The 20,028-nt window shown below is 37.8% G+C and overlaps 1 protein-coding gene across 6 annotated transcripts in view; it reads left to right on the top strand.

Moving 5' to 3' along the window:
- GSK3B (glycogen synthase kinase 3 beta) overlaps nucleotides 1-20,028 on the top strand; it is a 215,096-nt gene that overhangs the window by 61,372 nt on the left and 133,696 nt on the right. For all 6 annotated transcript variants that reach the window (XM_069554995.1, XM_069554962.1, XM_069554953.1 and 3 more), the window contains exon 2: nucleotides 11,429-11,622. In XM_069554995.1, coding sequence (XP_069411096.1) covers nucleotides 11,429-11,622 — 194 coding nt within the window. The remainder of the gene's footprint in view (nucleotides 1-11,428; nucleotides 11,623-20,028) is intronic.

Here is a 20,028-nt window from a genome sequence, read left to right as displayed (position 1 = left end):
TTTCTGTCCTTTATTGTGCCCATCTTTGCATGGAATGTTCCCTTGGTATCTTGAATTTTCTTGAAGAGATCTCTAGTCTTTCCCGTTCTGTTGTTTTCCTCTGTTTCTTTGCATTGATCACGGAGGAGGGCTTTCTTATCTCTCCCTACTGTTCTTTGGAATTCTGCATTCAAATGGGTGCATCTTCCCATAAATTAAATTATTATCAAGGAAATATGTTATCTTTATATTTATGAAAACTAAAATACTGGGGACTTCCCTGGTGGTCCAGTGGCTAAGATTCTGTGCCTCCAATGCAAGGGGCTCAGGTTTAATCATTGGTTGGGGCTTCTCGTGTAGTTCAGTCAGTAAAGTTGGGTTCAGTTCCTGGGTTGGGAAGTTTCCCTGGAGAAGGAAATGGCAGCCCACTCCAGTATTCTTGCCTGGAGAATCCTATGGATAGAGGAGCCTGGCACGCTGCAGTTCATGGGATTGAAAGAGTCGGACACAACTTAGCGCTTTCTTTCTTTCTTTTGGGAACTAGAGCCCGTGTGTGTGTTTAGTCGCTCAGTCATGTCCGGCTCTTAGTGACCCAATCAACTGTAGCCTACCAGATTCCTTCTCTCCATGGAATTTTCCAGGCAAGAATACTGGAGTGGTTTGCCATTTCCTACTCCAGGGGATCGTCCCAACCCAGGGATGGAGCCTGTTTGTCTTGTGTCTCCTGCAGTGGCAGGCAGATTCTTTACCACTCCGCCACCTGGGAATCTGCCACTAGATCCCATATGCTGCAGCTGAAGAACCCAAGTGCCACAGCTAAAACCTGGCACATAAAAAATCATATAAAAGCAACATACTATAGTTCAGCCAGGTCAGTAGGAGATTCCTAAAGCTGTGTATGTAGAGAGCTGTAGTCTTCATATTTCTTTTTTGTTTCTTGATTGGAAAACTCATGCTTCCCTGCTTTCTCTGTCCCCAGTAGGTTTCTTATTTAGAATTAACCAGTCCCCTTGTCCCTGTACACACACCCCGCAAAAGAAAAACAAAAAGGGCAGGAAATGTGTTCCTGCTAAAGTAGCAGCTATTGCTAATCACTGGATGGTTATTTTGTGATAAATCTGTTCAAATACATAAATGTTTGCTGTCAGGTCACTGATTTGATTTTCCTCAGGGGAATATTCACTTATTTTACTCATTTTAGATGATTTGTCTCTCAGGTAGCTTTATAGCTCAGGCAAAATGAAGCAATTTTTTTATTAAAAGTATTTTTGCAGTTTATATTAAAATGTATGTTTCTCTTGGCAGAATTATTTTTATGGATTTATTTTGGAATAGAAGGAAATGGATTGGTTAACTTTTTTTTTTTCTTAGGCATCAGAAAGTGTATTGAACTTGGATATTGGATGACCCAGGGTTGTAGTTTCAATATTACTGTAATCTTGAGCAGTTTTGCTTACCTTTGAGCTTCAGTTCTACAGTTCATTATTGGTTCTACCTTGCTTGTAGGACTGTTGCCTAGATAAAGTGAGGTTATGGGTCTAAACATGTTTGTAAACTAAGAAGTGCTCCACAAATATGTTATTGTTGATAATGTTGTGTGGTGATCAAAGCTGGCCTCGGGAAGACTGTCAAATCACTGAGTTTTGTCTTTGCGTTTTCTTTTCAGTCTCTCGAGTGACTCAGCCCTTTTGAGATTACATGGTATTGTATCATGTTAGAGGTACTTGTTTTAGTGACCTTAAGACTTTTACCAGTCTTCAGTGTTTAGAGGAGTCCTAGAGGAAGTTGTTCACTTACAAGAGCAGATATTTTACAGCCTGCTATGTGCATAGGCATAAAATGAGCTACCGCAATAAATGTGTGATAAATGTCATGGTTGCCCTCATGGATTGGATATTAGTTGTTAAATTGTAACTAATAAAGCATACGGGGTCAACCTAGAGTAAGCAGGTCTAATGGGATAAAACAGATCCCATCCTTCCCGTTCTCTCCTTTACTACTGTTTGAAATATAGCAGAAAATGATAGGTTAATAACCTCCACTTTGAAATGCATGTAAAATGTATGTCAGTTTGTACGCTGTGATATTGGAAAAGCAGTGTGGATTTAGGAGTGGTGATAACTTTGGTGAGTAATTCAGGGGAAAGCAAGACTGATGAATCAGCTGTCCCACTGCATAGATTTGGGTTGTCAGAAGGTAGTATTGAGAGGATTGAGGGGGATGTATATCAGGCCAGGAACAGTTGAAATCCATTAAAAAAAATTGTCAAGTCTTAATTTTAACATTATACTCACTAAAAGCTAGAGTAAAATATATCAGCTTTGTGAGAGCTATTTTTTGAGGATTCACGATGGCTCAAGATTGAAGTTGCCACAAGTGTGAGCCCTGATCAGTGAGTCATTGTGTTTTTAAAGTAATTATTTGTTTCTTTGGGGTGGCTCAGATGGTAAAGAATCCGCGTGCGATGCAGAAGACCTGGGTTCGATCCCTGGGTCGGGATGATCCCCTGGAGAAGGGCTTGGCAACCCACTCCAGTATTCTTGCCTGGAGAATCCCATGGACAGAGGAACCTGGCGGGCTGCAGTCCATGGGGTTGCAAACAGTTGGACATGACTGAGGGACTGAGAACACACAGACACGTCTGTTTCTTAAGTCTGTCTAGCATTTATTCTTTATACTTGTGTGTGGCGTACTCTTTTCTTTGGTGATATGGTAAACCTCTTCATTAAGAAAAATTTGGTGTATTTGTCTACTTTCTCCCTGCCCATGTCAAGTAGTTTTGGTAAATCAAACAGATAAGCATGTTTAAGACTTACATTCTGATGTTAATTCCTGAAAGCCAAAGCTCTTTACACACATGCTGCAAGCCTTTTACTTTTATGGGAAATAAACCTGTTTCTAAAATACATCTTGATAGTGTTTCAAGTGAGGGCTTAAGACCAAGTAAAATATTTATTCATTTTGGTTTTGGTTTGATTTTATTCCAGTTCACTCAAGTTAGAAGAAAGGACCAGGAGTAAAATAATATTTAGGTTCAGACGTTTGAAAGTTAGCATGGTTCATTCTAGTTTTTGGCTTAAAGTAAAATTTGGGTTTTAAGACAAGATTTTAAAATAGAGTCAATTAAAATTAGTTCAAAGGAGACTAGATATTTTAGAGTAAGAATTTTGCATCAGAACCTTCTGTAAAGTATTTAAAATTTTCAATTTTGCTGAAAATAGAAGGTTGATTTTAGGACCTTGACCCCTATGTATTATTTTCAAGGCATAGTCTTAAGCAATGTAGTGTAGTAGGGTACAAGTTTTAGAGTAAATGGTTAGATCTGAATCCCATGGGTACACTTTATTGAAGAGGTTACTTTGGGCATATTGCCAGTAAACCTTTCAAACATCTTAGTTTCACTCATTTGTTAAGTGATTATTATGAGTACATCACAGAGTTGTTGTATGAATTAAGTGGTATTATGCAGGTCAGGAAGCAACAGTTAGAACTGGCCATGGAAAAACAGACTGGTTCCAAATAGGAAAAGGAGTCCTTCAAGGCTGTATATGGTCACCCTGCTTATTTAACTTATATGCAGAGTTCATCACGAGAAACACTGGGCTAGAAGAAGCACAAGCTGGAATCAAGATTGCAGGGAGAAATATCAATAACTTCAGATATGCAGATGACACCACCTTTGTAGCAGAAAGTGAAGAGGAACTAAAAAGCCTCTTGATGAAAGTGAAAGAGGAGAGTGAAAAAGTTGGCTTAAAGCTCAACATTCAGAAAACGAAGATCATGGCATCTGGTCCCATCACTTCATGGGAAATAGATGGGGAAACAGTGGAAACAGTGTCAGACTTTATTTTGGGGTCTCGAAAATCACTGCAGATGGTGACTGCAGCCATGAAATTAAAGTCGCTTACTCCTTGGAAAGAAAGTTATGACCAACCTAGACAGCATATTCAAAAGCAGAGACATTACTTTGCCGACTAAGGTCCGTCTAGTCAAGGCTGTGGTTTTTCCTGTGGTCATGTATAGATGTGAGAGTTGGTCTGTGAAGAAAGCTGAGCCCTGAAGAATTGATGCTTTTGAACTGTGGTGTTGGAGAAGACTCTTGAGAGTCCCTTGGACTGCTTGGAGATCTAACGAGTCCATCCTAAAGGAGATCAGTCCTGGGTATTCATTGGAAGAACTGATGCTGATGCTGAAATTCCAATACTTCGGCCACCTCATGAGAAGAGTTGACTCGTTGGAAAAGACCCTGATGCTGGGAGGGATTGAGGGCAGGAGGAGAAGGGGACGACAGAGGATGAGATGGCTGGATGGCATCACCGACTCAATGGACGTGAGTTTGGGTAAACGCCGGGAGTTGGTGATGGACAGGGAGGCCTGGCGTGCTGCGATTCATGGGGTCACAAAGAGTCGGATATGACTGAGCAACTGAACTGAACTGATGATTCTCAGTGTATGGAAGTTGAAACTGCATTAAGAAGCACGTGGGTGGCTTATTAGAAATACAGTTTCCTGGGCTTTACTGCAGATCTACTGAGTCTTTCTATGGTGAGATTCTAGAATCTTTATTTTTAATAAACTCTCCTAGATAACTAAGTCCACTGTTTGAGTGGTGCTTACATAAAATAGTAGGTAAGAAATACACTTACATATATATTGATGTAAATTAAACTTAAGACCTCAGCGATGTCCCTGTCCATTTCTTATCCATTGCTACATATTGATGCCCCAGAGAAACCAGAATTAGTTGGAAAAGGATTATGAAGTAGAGTAATTCTACCTGTAAATAGATTCACATGTGGCAAATTGTGTTTTTTGTTTTGGCTACTTGTTGTTGCCTTGTTTTCAGTAAACCCACCATTCTGCTTTGCTATTTGTAAGGCTTCTGCATACCTTATCCTAGGGCTTTGTATCTGATCAATGGCAAGCATAAGAAGTGAAAACACTGCTAAATGTTTAGCAGGGAGGAGTCAATTCCCAAATACTAATAATTCTGCTTGATTGACTTTTATATAAATTCAAGACTAGACATTTGCTGACCACCTGCGTTATGCTGAACCCTCTGCTAATAAGCACTAGGGAAATGAATTTAATAATTTAATAATGTCTGGCTTTCCTAAGAGCTCATAGTCAAGTGAGGGGCTTGGGCTCTTAATAGTTATCAGACATTGCAGTAGGCACTGTAGTAGGGTATGTACCTGGTGGTAAAAGAGCATAGCAGAACAGAAGAATGTGTTGTTGTTGTTGTTGTTTGTAAACTGTTGCCACTGCCAATAATTCAAGTTCAGAGAATCTAATTTGTTGAGCACTCACTGTGTGGCATGTACTTAAATATTAACACCATTCTGCATCTAAGGACAAGCCCTTGACTGGTTTCTTTTTTTCTTAAGGTTATTTTATGGTTCTTCAGAATCAACGCTTGTGAATACTGGGGTGGTATCTGCCTGTGATTGAAAGTGTGGTATTATTGTGCTGTCCAGGACTCTAGAATCTTTCCTGTCTCATTGTTATCCTCTATCACCATGTGTTTTCCTTTTATTTCTAGAAGTGAAATACAGGAAAACATCTCCCCCGGCTAGCTCATGTATGACATCTGTCCATTTTGTTTTCCCTGCTTCTCCTTTTGTTTACTTTTCCTATCCCCAAAGGGAATTTAGTAATTTTTTGTTTTGTGTGTCCAGTCTTTTAGATAGACATCTAAGGGAAAAGACTCTGCTGGAAATATTTTTACCACAAGTTTACATAGAAATCGCCCTAAAAATTTTAATGAGGCTATTGACCATTCGGCTTGAGGTGACTGATTGAGGTGCTTAGTTGGCGTTCCTTTGCTTTGTTAATAGTTTTACTTCAAGGTATGAGAGCAATTGTACTCTTGCTAGAGCTTCCACATCATTGAGTAAAGCCCCTATTTCATGACAGCAATGAGTTTATTTTAGAATTTGTGTCTGATTTTCTGTGGACCTCAGTTCATTGCTTTTTTTTTTTTTAACTTATTTTTGTATTGTTTTCATGTTTCTAAGTTGTGTTTATTTTGGAAGTATATTGAAGTTAATAGAAGTTTCTTAGCCATTTACTTAGGATAAAGAGTTGTTTGAACTTTAATTTAAAAACCTGAAAATTTGACAGTGTCAGTGGTTCCCTTTCAGACTATCTTACATGCTTGATAAGGTGATTTTTTTGTTGTTGTTCTTTTAAAAATTTATGTAATATTTTTCAATAGAGTGTTATATTGCTATTGGGCATCCATAAAAAATAGATGTTATTTCTCTGTATGAGAAGCAATAGTGTGAGCTAGTTTCCCTACAAATCCTTATTGTTAGATTGAAAAGCTTCATAAAAAATACCTTGTATCTTGTATCATACCTGATGTGCTGGTTTCTCTGGAATTTATAGACTTGATTTTTTCTGTTATTTCTACATGGAGGTGTTATTTTTGAGGTAAAGGGAGATTTTATAGAGTTAGTTTCATGCATTGAAGAAGGAAATGGCAACCCACTCCCGTGTTCTTGCCTGGAGAATCCCAGGAACAGGGGAGCCTGGTGGGCTGCCGTCTATGGGGTCGCACAGAGTTGGACATGACTGAAGCACCTTAGCAGCAGCAGCAGCAGCAGTCATTGCTAACTTTGCTCAGTTTATGTTAGTATGACTTACTGACATCTCTAAAAGCCTCCCAGTTAAGCAGTATCACAGTTGTTGCGTCCTCTGAGCTCTGAATCTTAAGAAACATTAGAGTATCAGTGTCAGATACCTCCAACATCTTTATGTACCCCTGAAGTGGCCTTTTGGGTTTTGGCTGCTCAGTCCACACTTTAGACATGGATTGTGTTACCCTGTAACATTTGTTCATCTCAGGGTCCATTCTGAGGATTGATTTCAGAAGATGAAAAAAATGTAACCACAAGATATAGTTTATAGGTACAACTTTGAGAGATTGAGAACTAGGCTGCACATATTATGGATACATGTAAGGCTTTTGTAAAATTGTATTCTATATTTAACAGCCTTCAATGGAAAGTGGTTGTTCTGTTGCATACCACCTTTGCATTGCTTCATGAGGACTGTTTTATGGTTTGTATTTTTAAGATTTGACCATTGTGGTGAAGAGTAGGGAGTTTAATTCTATGTTTAATTAGAATGGGACATTCATACTACTTGAGTGAATTTTGATTGCAATAGAGGATCCTAGGAATTCTCTGGCCAGAAGAGAGGCCTGAACCTGAGCTGCTCCCACTGCTCTGCTGTTGTTGCTGCTGAGATAAAGTGGCATTTTTTGGAGACAATTTTATTGTAGTTGATGTGAGACTCATGATACCCTGCATTCTGGGAAATTTAATATTGGACAAAGTGGTGGGTTTTTTTTTTTTTAAGGCACATTTGTTATGAATTCTGGCTTTTCATGAGGATTTTTGGTAGTAGTGTTTAAAATGATGCTCTATTGTTAAGATTCAAAGTTAACCAATTTCTAAATTGAACATCACAGAATCAGTTGTTTTACATTTTTGCTTTCCATATTTTGGTTTCCAATTAGGATAAATTTCAAACTCTTAATGTTGCCAAAGCATCTTTGGAAATAGCTCTTCAGCTATTAATAAATGAATGTTTGAGGACTGAACTACAGAAGATTACTTATTTGTTCTTTTGTTAGTCTGGAGCTGACCTTTTCACATTGTATTTTCAGAAGCATCTCCTCCTTTGGTCGGGACGGGATGGAGTGGGTGATGGTATATGAAGTTGGCCTCTCAGTAGTAGTGGGAAGGTTGTAAAATATGGCAGAGGCAGCCTGAGGCGAGTGAAGAGTTCTGTCACCTAAAGCTCTGTTATATTGGACAAGTCTGCTTCTCTTATTTTTCTTATTTGCATTTGAAGCATAATAAATATGTTCCCTCCATTTATCATATTAGAGTAGATGAAACAATGAATCAGAAAGTTCTTTTTGTACAGTGAAATTTTATACAGCTGTTACCTTATTGCCGAGTCAGCAAATTGCAGTGCCAAATGGTGACATGCTTTTCCCTGGCGCACTAGCTGCTGACCGTCCCATGCACTACTGATGCTCATACGAAGTCACCGCCAGTGTTATCGTGCCATTCTCTACAGCTCTGCTATTTCAGGTATCTGATGGAACAGTCTTGAAGAGCTTGAATGATTTTTGAATAAAAATTCCAGGATGCTTGGGCAAAAGGTCTTAGAGCCATTCATTGTTGCTTGTATACCCAGGATTTCCTGCTAGTGGAGGAAGAATTCCTGTTAGCCTGTAAGAGTTCTCAGCGGTTTCTCTCACTGCTCAAAAGAGAAGAGAGTAAACCTTTTAATTTTTGCTAAGATAGTAAGCAGGGTTTTTTTTGTTGTTGTTTTTACTAGATGTGTAAGAGGGTGAAAAGATTGGTCTCTGTCCACATCCATTCAGTTTAAAATTGAGGCTTCAAGACTCTCTTTCAGCTATAGCCTCTGTAGGACCTGTTGATCTTTCAAGTCTGCTTTTAATATTTCTGTAGAATTACCTTCTTATTTGTGCCTCTTTCTGTAGGCAAATCATAATGTTGGGATAAACATTTACAAGTTTAACAGTAGTAGATGGTGCTCAGTCCCTCAGTCGTGTCCAACTCTTTGTGGCTCCGTGGACTGTAGCCTGCCATGCTCCTCTGTCCATGGAGTTTTCCAGGCAAGAATACTGAAGTGTGTTGCCATTTCGTTCTCCAGGGGAGTCTTCCCAACCCAGGAATCGAACTTGGATCTCTTATGTCTCTTGTATTGGCAGGTGGATTCTTTACAACTGGGCCACCTGGGCAGCCTGAAATATGATTATAGAGTAGGAAATCATGATTTTTGGTTATGCCCAGATGGTTTTTGTTTCCATTTTTTCCCTATCTATTTGCCATGAAGTGATGGGACCAGATGCCCTGATCTTAGTTTTTTTGAATATTGAGTTTTAAGCCAGCTTTCTCACTCTCATCTTTCACCCTCATCAATAGGCTCTTCAGTTCCTCTTCACTTTCTGCTATTAGAGTGGTATCATTTGCATATCTCAGATTATTGATATTTCTCTTGGCAATCTTGATTACAGCTTGTGATTCACCCAGCCCAGGATTTTGCATGACGTTCTCTGTATATAAGTTAAATAAGTAGGGTGACAGTATATAGCTTTGTTGTACTCCTTTCCCAGTGTTCGGCTAGTCCCTTGTTCCACGTCTGGTTCTGATTGTTTCTTGATCTGCATACAGGTTGATTAACATGATCAAAAATGAGTTCTGTGGGATATTTAGGGGGAGTGAGGCATGATCATTTAGTACTCAGATTAGATTTAATTAAGTTTTTAGCATGTATGTTTAAGATCTGTTTTACTAGATAACTAGAGGTGAGAGGAAACTTATGTATGTTGTTGTCTTGTGCTGAAGTTTATGTACATTTAAAGCATATATAAAACTGTTGGAAATAAAATCATGGTATTGACAATATTTGATTTATTCTTTCTACAAGTCATATCGGATTTTTGCTAACTAAATCATATCTGTTCGGGTGTTTCACCTTAAAACTAAAGACATATGCGTTTCAGATAGCTGGCTGTGATACAGTATAGACTGCCTATAATCCACCTAGCTGTTGTATGTAGGAATCATGCATTGTTTTCGTATCTGTCATGAAGGCTGCCTTACACACAAGAGAGTTAATCAGTTGCAGATACTGCTTTTTGGCTTTTGTATATATTAACTCTGTGAGCTTAAATGGCTGTAAATATTGTTTACAATATACCACTAACATTTGGTATTCGTTTTTCTGGCAGTCTTAAATTGAGTAGAGGAAAGTCTCAAACCATTGGAAAATCAGATTATTATATATATATTTTAATATGCAAGACAAATGAATACATATTTCATCATCTTGGTTTGGGATTTGGGTTTAAATATTGCATCATTTTTCTTTTATGAGGTTCAGTTCAGTCGCTCAGTCGTGTCCGACTCTTTGTGACCCCATGAATCGCAGCACGCCAGGCCTCCCTGTCCATCACCAACTCCCGGAGTTCACTCAGACTCACGTCCATCGAGTCAGTGCTGCCATCCAGCCATCTCATCCTCTGTCGTCCCCTTCTCCTGCCCCCAATCCCTCCCAGCATCAAAGTCTTTTCCAGTGAGTCAACTTTTTGCATGAGGTGGCCAAAGGAATTCAACTAACATCTTAAAATTGCTATAATGGAAGAGTATGAGAGAAAAAAAGCAATGTGCAGTTTTGTCAGTTAGAACAAATGTGCAGTTTTGTCAGTGAGAACTGGTTTTAGAAATGGCAGCAAAGAGAAAAGAAGTACAAGTCATAATTGCTGCTTTGCAAAGATTGTAGTCGCTAGAATCTGTGTGTGTTCTGAAATCACTAAAGGAACAGTTTAAAGCTTTTTAAAATCGAGTGCTCAGTGGTATAGAATGATTTCAAATAGCTTAAGAATTCAGAGAGTAAGGTGATTGTTTAGTCAAGAAAGGAGGTGGCTCTTGAACTTGGAAATAGTCTTTGGATTGTTACTGGTGGGAAATGAAGGCAGAAGAAATAAGGAGATGGCCATGAGTGGGCAGAGACCCTAGTGCTGGTGAGCTAGTTATGAATGAGGCTCAGTTCAGAATGGGTTTGATTTTTCTTATAAGGTTTGTGTCTCTTACCCCCAAATTAACATTCCCCTGTTTCTTTTTTCCATCTGACTTTTCTTGGAAATGTATCACTATTTTCTTAAGAAGAAATAAGATGTGGAGAAGCAAAAACTTAAAGCTTTACCTTCCTAAAGGAAGAGTGGTCTGAATAGAAACAGAATTAGATGTTTTCAGTTGCACGTATCTTATTTTCAAGTACAAGAAGAAAGCCTGAGGAAAAAATTAGGGCTTTTAGAGTTGGACAGATAAGGATTCTTTGGTGAGTCCATCATTTGCTTTTTGACTGGACAAATTTAGCATTTTTCTTATTATGTTTATATAGGAACAGTCTATCTACTTCATGGGATTTTTTTCATTAAATGAAGTCATGGATATAAACTAAGTATGGTGCCTGCTCTATAGAGTGACTGAATAAATGGTGGTTAAAATAATTACTTATAATTGAAACAAATAGTTGAAATAATTCTGTGATGATAGTTATGATAAACTAACCTGAGCATTTAAAAATAATTATAGAATACTTGGGCTTCCCAGGTGGCGCTAGTGGTAAGGAACCCGCCTGCCAGTGCAGGAGACATGAGATGCAGGTTCGATCTCTGGGTTGAGAAGATCCCCTGGAGGAGGGTATGGCAACCCACTCCATTATTCTTACCTGGAGAATCCCATAGGCAGAGGAGCCTGGTGGCTACAGTCCATAGGGTCACAAAGAGTCGGGCACAACTGAAGGGGCTTAAAACGCACCTAGTTTACTTGGTATACTTGGCGATTTTCTTGGTTGAATTCTTTGCAGTTCTCATTTTTCTATCCCTTTTTTCTTTTAGGAGACAAAGATGGCAGCAAGGTAACCACAGTGGTGGCAACTCCTGGGCAGGGTCCAGACAGGCCACAAGAAGTCAGCTATACAGACACTAAAGTGATTGGAAATGGGTCATTTGGTGTGGTGTATCAAGCCAAACTTTGTGATTCAGGAGAACTGGTTGCCATCAAGAAAGTATTGCAGGACAAGAGATTTAAGGTAAGACCTTCAGTAGTTCATATGTTTTTGTTGCTGCCAATACACTTTCTCAGGCATTTCCTTTTGCTTCAGATTTCATTTATTGCACAAGCGTTTGTTCAGCTCAACTGCTGTAGTGACCTTTGCATTGTGTATCATGTGGAGATAAAATTTACTGAAGATTTTTTTTGAACTGTAGCTAAGAGTGATATATGTATTTAAAATGTTGTGAAAGATAGATTAAAATTTATTAGTTCCTTACTTTAAAATGTGCCCTCTCTCTGCCTTGGGTCTCGTTGTTATAGGAGACCAGAGAAACAGTGCCTGTAGCATATGTTCGTTTGATACAGTTGACTATGCTTCCTTTCTTGAAAAATTTCCTTCGAGTCTATGATACAACACTGTCATTTTTTTTCCTCCATAACTGAAATTTCTTTCCTGCTATATTCTTATATCTCCCTTCCATCTGCCCCTTGAAAGCGATAATTCCCACAGTTCATTTTTTTTTCTTACAAGATCCCCTTAAAGTGTCCTGTGTATGGCTAATCAGAGGTCATCTCTTCATCACGATACAGTGGAGAGTCAGGAGACCTGGGCTCTCGTCGAGCCTCTGCCATTAACAGGCCATGCAGCTCTGTTCCCTTCTCTACTCTGCCCACCTCTGCAGCATTCTACTGAGAGTCTCCTGTGTTCTAGGAACTGTGCTTAACATTAAGGAATGAAAAATTAAGAGGTTATCACTGCTCTGAAATAGCACACATTCTGGTGTCTGTATGCTGAAGGATGTTTTGAACATTCTGCTGCTACTGCTGCTGCTAAGTCACTTCAGTTGTGTCCTACTTTGTGTGACCCCATAGATGGAAGCCCACGAGGCTCCCCCGTCCCTGGGATTCTCCAGGCAAGAACACTGGAGTGGGTTGCCATTTCCTTCTCCAACATTGAACATTCTAAAGAGGTTTAAAAAAAAAAAATCTAAAGTTTTTGTCTTCAGTTTATTCTCTTCTGAGCACTAGTCCCATGTTGCCAAACGCCCACTCAGTCTTGATATCTGCAGATACCGTTATTTTCCAATTGACACGTCTTCTTATGTAACTCTGACTTAACTGTCAGTCTTAAAGGAAATTCTTTCTGTTGGTTCCCATTCCTTCTTGTTCTTCCCTTCTAACGGTTTTCTCATTCACTGTCATCCATATTCTTCTGTTCTCTCATACCTCATATCTAGTCATTACCAAACTTGGTTAATTTTGTGCTGCCTGCTGCCCCCCCCCCCCCCCACCACCATTTCCTTTTCTCATCACTACTGTTCTAGCCAGACCTTTGTCATTATTTGGCTTTATCACTAGTAACTCTACATCTGATCTTCTTAAAATCTTGCATTCCAACTTTAGAATAATCCCATAGCTCATTTTGGTCATATTGTTTCTACTACACACACGTCTTCTGTGGTTCCTCATAGTCTAGAAAATAAAGCCTGCCCAGTTTTAATTGTGCATTCAGGAGCTTCCATAGTCTTGCCTTCTTTCCAAATACTTAATTTTTATAATCCTTTTGTATCACTATATTTGAGACATACTGGTGTTATGGTCTCTCTGATTTTCTTTCATAAGAACTGGATTTTTATTATGTGTGTCTCCTGATATCCACACACTTAATGTGTTTTCAAATTAATATCCTTCCCAGGTGGTGCTAGTGGTAAAGACCCCACCTGCCAGTGCAGGAGACATAAGAGATGAGGGTTGATCCCTGGGTTGGGAAGATCCTCTGAAGGAGGGCATCGCAGTCCACTCCAATATTCTTGCCTAGAGAATCCCATGGACAGAGGAGCCTGACAGGCTTCAGTCCACAGGGTTGCAAAAAGTTGGAGATGACTGAAGCAAATTAGCACGCATGCACGATAACAGATACTTATCAAATCCTGAAAATATCATCAGTAATCTAAAGTTTTTATGTGAGCAGTTTTATAGGAGTTTTCCTGTTAGTACTGTGATATTGATACTGTTATTATTTAGATAAGGAAACCTACACAACAAAGAGATTATAAATTAACTTGTCCAAAGTCACACAGTTAGCAAGTGGTTAGATGGTCAGGTATTTGAATCCAAGCAGTCTGACTTCAGAGTGCTTTATTACAGTTTGTCATTGCTGTATCGAACCAGTACATTCTGTCCAGTAGATACTTGGGTGAGTTCTTTTCCTTGCTTTTTAAAAAAGTTTTAATCTTTTCCTTTATCATAGTTACTCATCTGAAATACAGTTTGGTTCATCTATTTTTGCTCGTATCCCTTCATAGAGCTGTATCTCCATTCTTTTTGAATTTTTTGAAAAAATTGTATTTTCAGTCTGTGTAATGTGGTTCTAAAGGTCAGATACAACAGATGTCATTCCCTCTGTCTTATTCTCTCTCACTCCCTCTGGATAGCCAATCTCTTTATGTTGTACTTTACTTTTTCTGGGTTTCTTTTGCTCAAATGAACAGTCAGTGTATAATCATCTCTTGTTATCCACAGGGGACTGGTTCCAGGACCTGTAGTAGATACCAAAGTTTGCAGGTGCTCAAGTCCCATGTATAAAATGGCATGGTATTTCCATATAACTAAGTCTCCCATATACTTTAAATCATTTCTAGATAGCTTATAATACCTAATACAGTGTTGATGCTATGTGAATAGTTGTAAATACAACTTAAATACTATGTAAATAGTTGATGATGTGGCGTTTTGATGTTTGAAACTTTCTGGAGCTTTTCTCCCCTGTGTATTTTTGATTCCAGCTTGGTTGAATCCCTGGCTGTGGAACCCAGGGACACAGAGGGTAACTGTAATTTTCTTGATTTCTTTCTTACACAAAATATAACAGGGAGAGATACTCTTTATACTTTGCTTTTCCTGTTAACTATAGTTCCTGAAAGTCACTGCATATCAGTTCAGAGATTTTTCTCATCCTTTTTAGAATTTCATAGTATTTCAGCATTGATTCCAACCACTCTTCTATATATGGATATGGAATTACTTTTCAATATTTAGTAATCTCCCAGCGGGCTGGTATGAAAACCTTTGTGCATAAGTATTTTTTATTAGATGGGTATATTCATATAAACTAAGAGAACTAGATAGGACTGCTGAATCAAAACAGAAACACATGAAGTTTTATATGATATTGCTAAATTCCTCTGCACAAGAGCTTATATAGATTTATATTCTCTCCAGTAATATATGAATGCCTATTTATTCACATTGATAACATGAATTGATTTACTTTTTCAATTTTTGTCAATCTGATAGGGGAGAAATGGTATCTCATTATAGTTTTAATTTATATTTTTTCATGTGTTCACTTTCCATTTTTTATCCTATCTAGATTTTAGTTGTGATTAGAAAGCCTTTTCCTCAAGTTAAAGAGAAATTCATTCATATTTTCTTGCAGTTGTAAGGTTTCCCTTTGTACATTTAGACCCCTGATCCATTTGAAGTTTATTCCTGTGTGTGGAGTTTATTTATAACTATGTATAGTATGAGTTATTGATCTAATTTTATCCATTCTAAAGCATTAATCATTTGTCTTAATACAGTTTTTTAAATAGTCTATGTTAGAATGATTTGAGATGCTATTGTTATTATATGCTAAATTTCCACATGGAATTTGGTCTATTTCTGGACTTTCTGTTCTGTTCTGCTGGGTCATTTGCATGTTCCTAAGTCAGTAACCACACTGTTCTAATTTCATTTTGTAATATGTTTCAGTGTCTGGTAGGGCTAGTCTGCCCTTGTAGCTTTTCTTTTTCATGTTACTCTAGCTATGTTTGGATGTATATTTTTCACTATTAATTTTGGTATCATTTTGACTAACTCCTTGAGAAAACTTGTTTATTTTTAATTGGAATTTCATCAACTTTATAAGGAGTTAATTAACTCTCCATGATGTTGAGTTACCTTATCCAGAAATAGGAGATAGCTTTCCATTTGTTCAAGTTTACTTTTGTAAACTTTCAGGAGTTTTACTTATATAGATTTGACATTTCTTGTTAAGCTTATTCCTAAGTATTTTAATTGTTTTTGTAGCTATTACATAATTTTGTTTTTATTTTTATTTTTTCTCCTAAAAGTGCTGAAAAGTGGCAGGCTGTCTTAGACAAAGTTCAGTTCTTTCCATTATATCACCTTTTCTTTGTGAAACTTCAGTATTCTTTGTTCTCCTTGCTAAATGTTAGCTATTAAAAAAAAAATTGATGTATTGACCATTTCCTTTGATGGTGATAAAATAGGCATTTTTCTGACAACTTAAAATTCTATTCACATTTGTAATTTTTACATCACTGCTACCAAGGATGTATTTTGCATTAAATAATGATATATTTTTAGAAGTTAGAATAGGGTCTTCTCCTTGCATTGTTTTGTAAACCAGCATGCTAAACCTACTGGTGTCAGTGAGAGGCAGTTTGTTTTGGTGAAAAAATAAGAAGAGAAAGAATGGTTAGAGACAGGAAGAATACCAAGAGTAACTAATTACCCCTGCTCATTAGTCCTAAAAACTGTATATTTTCAAGTTGTTTCTGGTACAACAAGTTTCAATGGTGTTTTACCTACAATTTGAATGCCTTTTTCCCTCTGTACTCATCATACTAAAATTAAACTAACCTCAACTGGCCAGTTTGGATGTGCTGGTGATAGAAAATGCTGTTGTGGTACTAACAGTAGAGTCCAGCTAGGTACCTTATGTAGGATACCTTTGGTCTTAGATCAGGAAGATGAATCAATCCCAATACTGATCGTTGTTGAGGGTGGCTTTTCCAAGTTGAAAATCAGTAAGCTACATTTTAAATTAATTAGTGATCTTAGCTTCATTAACTATTAATTTCAGTTCTCCTTTGAACTAAGTCATAGGTTTCAGGTGTCCTGCTTGGTTTCACTTTTTCTGTCGCTAGAATGTGAGAGTAGAGAAGTGAAGTGTCACTCCTGCTCTGTTGTGGATGGAGAGTGATTTTTGAGCCCTGCTTTTAATATATACTGTTTTGGAGAGTGAGAAGGGATAAATGTATGGGCTCAATCTTTAGGGATATGATTATTCTCTATATGATATTTTGGAGACGACATAGGGGAAATAAGACCTTGGTCCACTGTTAGTAGTTTTGTGAGCTTAAGTATATCCATTAACTTTATGAGCTTCAATTTCATCATGTGTAAGATGGAAATACGGTTATTACAGTGGTACCCCAGTCCAGTGTTTGGTGTGTAAAGGAACTCAGTAAGTATTGTGCTTTCTTTTTACTCCAAGGTTGTGTGAATCAAATGAAACAATATGAGAACATCCAGTAAATTTTAAAACTCTTTATAATTAAATTCTATTGGTTTTAATTTTAGATCTGAATTACTACAAACTGCTATTTACTTTGGATTTCTTCCGTTTTGTTTTGCTGCTACTGCTAAGTCGCTTCAGTCGTGTCCGACTCTGTGCGACCCCATAGACGGCAGCCCACCAGGCTCCCCTGTCCCTGGGATTCTCCAGGCGGGAATACTGGAGTGGGTTGCCATTTCCTTCTCCACCTTTTTGTTTTGCTTCCTCTTTTGTTTGCTTCCTCTTTTATTTGGTAGTCTTATTCTGAGATACCTAATTATTTGTACTTACATAGCTGTTTTAAGTCATTGTGGAAAATCTATTCTAGATAAAACTTATAGACAGCTTAAAATAAATATTAATCTTTAGTTATGTCATATGGAACTATTTCTTTGAGTCATGAAAACTTGTAATTATCAAGTGGAAGGTAAAAACCAAGGCTTAACCGCTGTGGGGGAAGGAGGTTAGGACAATGGCATGCTGAGTAGGAAAAGCCTTGTACTTCAGTGTAGCTCTAAGAAAGTTACAGAAAAACCAACAGAGAATCATCAGTCCAAGGTTGAACCATCAGAAGAGTCCAGTAGTCTCCTGGGAAAAGGGCTTCATTAAATATGTCTGCCATGCTGTGCTGAGTCATTGGCAGGGAACAGTTCATGGGAAGCTTGGCTTATCACCAAAGAAGAAAATGGTTTTGAGAGCTCAGCAGCTAGGACCCCTGGTCAATAATGTTTCCTGCAGTGGGTTATCTGAGAGGAACATTTTCATAGTTAACATGCCAAACTTCCTAAGGATACAGACTGTTTTATGCTACCTTTCCAAGCCATGTAGAATGACTGGTAAAATGTTACTTTTAACTGGATTAAACTTTCAAAGACTGTACAGAGGTTAGTGAGTAAGGATTCTATTTGATTTTGCTTTTACAATTATATATAGTTTTATTACCTCTATTATTCCAGAGAGAAGAAATATGGTGGCATGATGTTTGTGGTCCTGAATGCCTCCGTTCTGCTTCTCAGTGACTTGAATGGCTTGAGAGAAGGAGAAATAAAACTTAATAGAAGGTAGCAAGAGCAATTAGGCAAGAAAAATAAAAAGCCATCGAAATTGGAAAGGAAGAAATAAAACTGTCACTATTTTATATGTTAGATGACATGATATGTATGGAAAATCCTAGACTCCGTTTTTAAAAAATGTTAGAAAAACCAATTCAGCAAAGTTGCAAGATACATATCAGTGTACACAAATCTCTTGCATTTCTATACACTTGAAACAAACTACAGAAAGAGAAAAAAAAACAACCGCATTAATGTTACCCTGAAAAGAATTATCTAGGAATGCATTTGACCAAGGAGATGAAGACCTATAGATGAAAGCCATTAATGAAAGAAATTGATGAAGACACAAATAGATGAAAAGATGCTATTGGATGAATCATGACTGAATCAATATTATTAAAACATCCATACTACCCAAAACAACCTACAGATTCACTACAATTCCTATCAAAATTCTAATAATTCAAAGAAATTTTTCAAAGAAATAGAACAAATAGCACTAAAATTTGTATGGAATGACAAAAAATTTCAAATAGTCAAAACAAAAGAACCAAGTCAGAGACATAATGCGTCGTGATTTCAAACTATATTAGAGAGCTACAGTAATTAAAGCAGTATGGTACTGACATAAAAGCAGACACATAGATCAGTGAGACAGAATAGACAGCCCAGAGATAAACTTATGCATTTATGGTCAGTTAATTTACAACAAAGGAGACAAGAATATACAGGGGGGAAAGGACAGCCTTTTCAATAAATGGTATTGGGAAAACTGGATAGCACATGCAAAAAAATAAACTCAACAACTGTCTTACACTGTACACAGAAATTAACTCTAGATGGATTAAAGATCTGAATGTAAGACCTGAAAGCATAAAACTCTTAGAAGAAAATGTAAATGGTAAATGCTTTGACATAGGTCTCGGCAATGATTTTTTAAATCTGACCAGATTTTAAAAAGCACCAGAAGCAAAAATAAACAAGTGGGACTTATCAAATTAAAAAGCTTCTGCACAGTAAAGAAAACCATCTACAAAATGAAAAGGCAACGCATTGAATGGGATAAAATATTTGTGAATCACGTATCTGGTAAGGGGCTAATATCAAAACCCCCAACATTCTAGTTTAAAAATGGGCATAGGACCTGAACATTTTTCTGAGGAAGACATGCAGGTGGCCAACAAGTCCTTGAAAAGATGCTCAACATCACAAATTATCAGGGAATGGAAATCAAAACCACAACAAAGGATTTCCGTGGTGGTCCGGTGGTTAAGAATATTCCTTGCAGTACAAGGGATGTGGGTTCAATCCCTGGTGACCTGCATTGCAAGATCCCACATGCCATGTGCAACTAAGCCTATATGTTGCAACTACTGAGCTCATGTGCCATAACTAGGGCATCCAGGTGCTACAATGAAAGATCCTGCATGACACAACAAAGATCCCATGTGCCACATCTAAGACCTGATACAGCAAAAAAAAAAAAAAAAAACAATACAGAATGAGGTATCACCTCATACCTTTTAGAATGGCTGATTTTTCATAAGGCAAAAAGTCACAAGTGTTGGCAAGGAAGTGGAGAAAGAGAATCTTTGTGTGCTGTTTGTGGGAATGTAGATTGGTGCAGGCACTGTGGAAAACAGTATGGAAGTTCCTCAAAATATTAAAAATAGAACTAGCATACAGTAAAGTGTCTACCTGCAATGCAGGAGACCCAGGTTCGATCCCTGGGTTGGGAAGATCCCCTGGAGAAGGAAATGTCAACCCACTCCAGTATTGCCTGGGAAATTCCACTGACAGAGGAGACTGGTGGGCTACAATCCATGGGGTTGCAAAGAGTTGGACACAACTGAGCAACTAACACATACGATCCATCAGTTCTACTTCGGGGTATTTATCAAAAGAAATCAAAGTACTAACTCAAAAAGATATATGTACCCCACGCTCATTGCAGAATTATTTGTGCTAGTTAAGATATAGAAACAGCCTACGGAGAAGGCAATAGCACCCCACTCCAGTACTCTTGCCTCAAAAATCCTAT

This window comes from Ovis canadensis, chromosome 1, assembly GCF_042477335.2.
Source record: "Ovis canadensis isolate MfBH-ARS-UI-01 breed Bighorn chromosome 1, ARS-UI_OviCan_v2, whole genome shotgun sequence".
NCBI classification, from domain to species: Eukaryota; Metazoa; Chordata; class Mammalia; order Artiodactyla; family Bovidae; genus Ovis; species Ovis canadensis.
The sequence above is the reverse complement of the archived record's forward strand: the minus strand, read 5'-3'. Positions and strand labels throughout refer to the sequence as shown.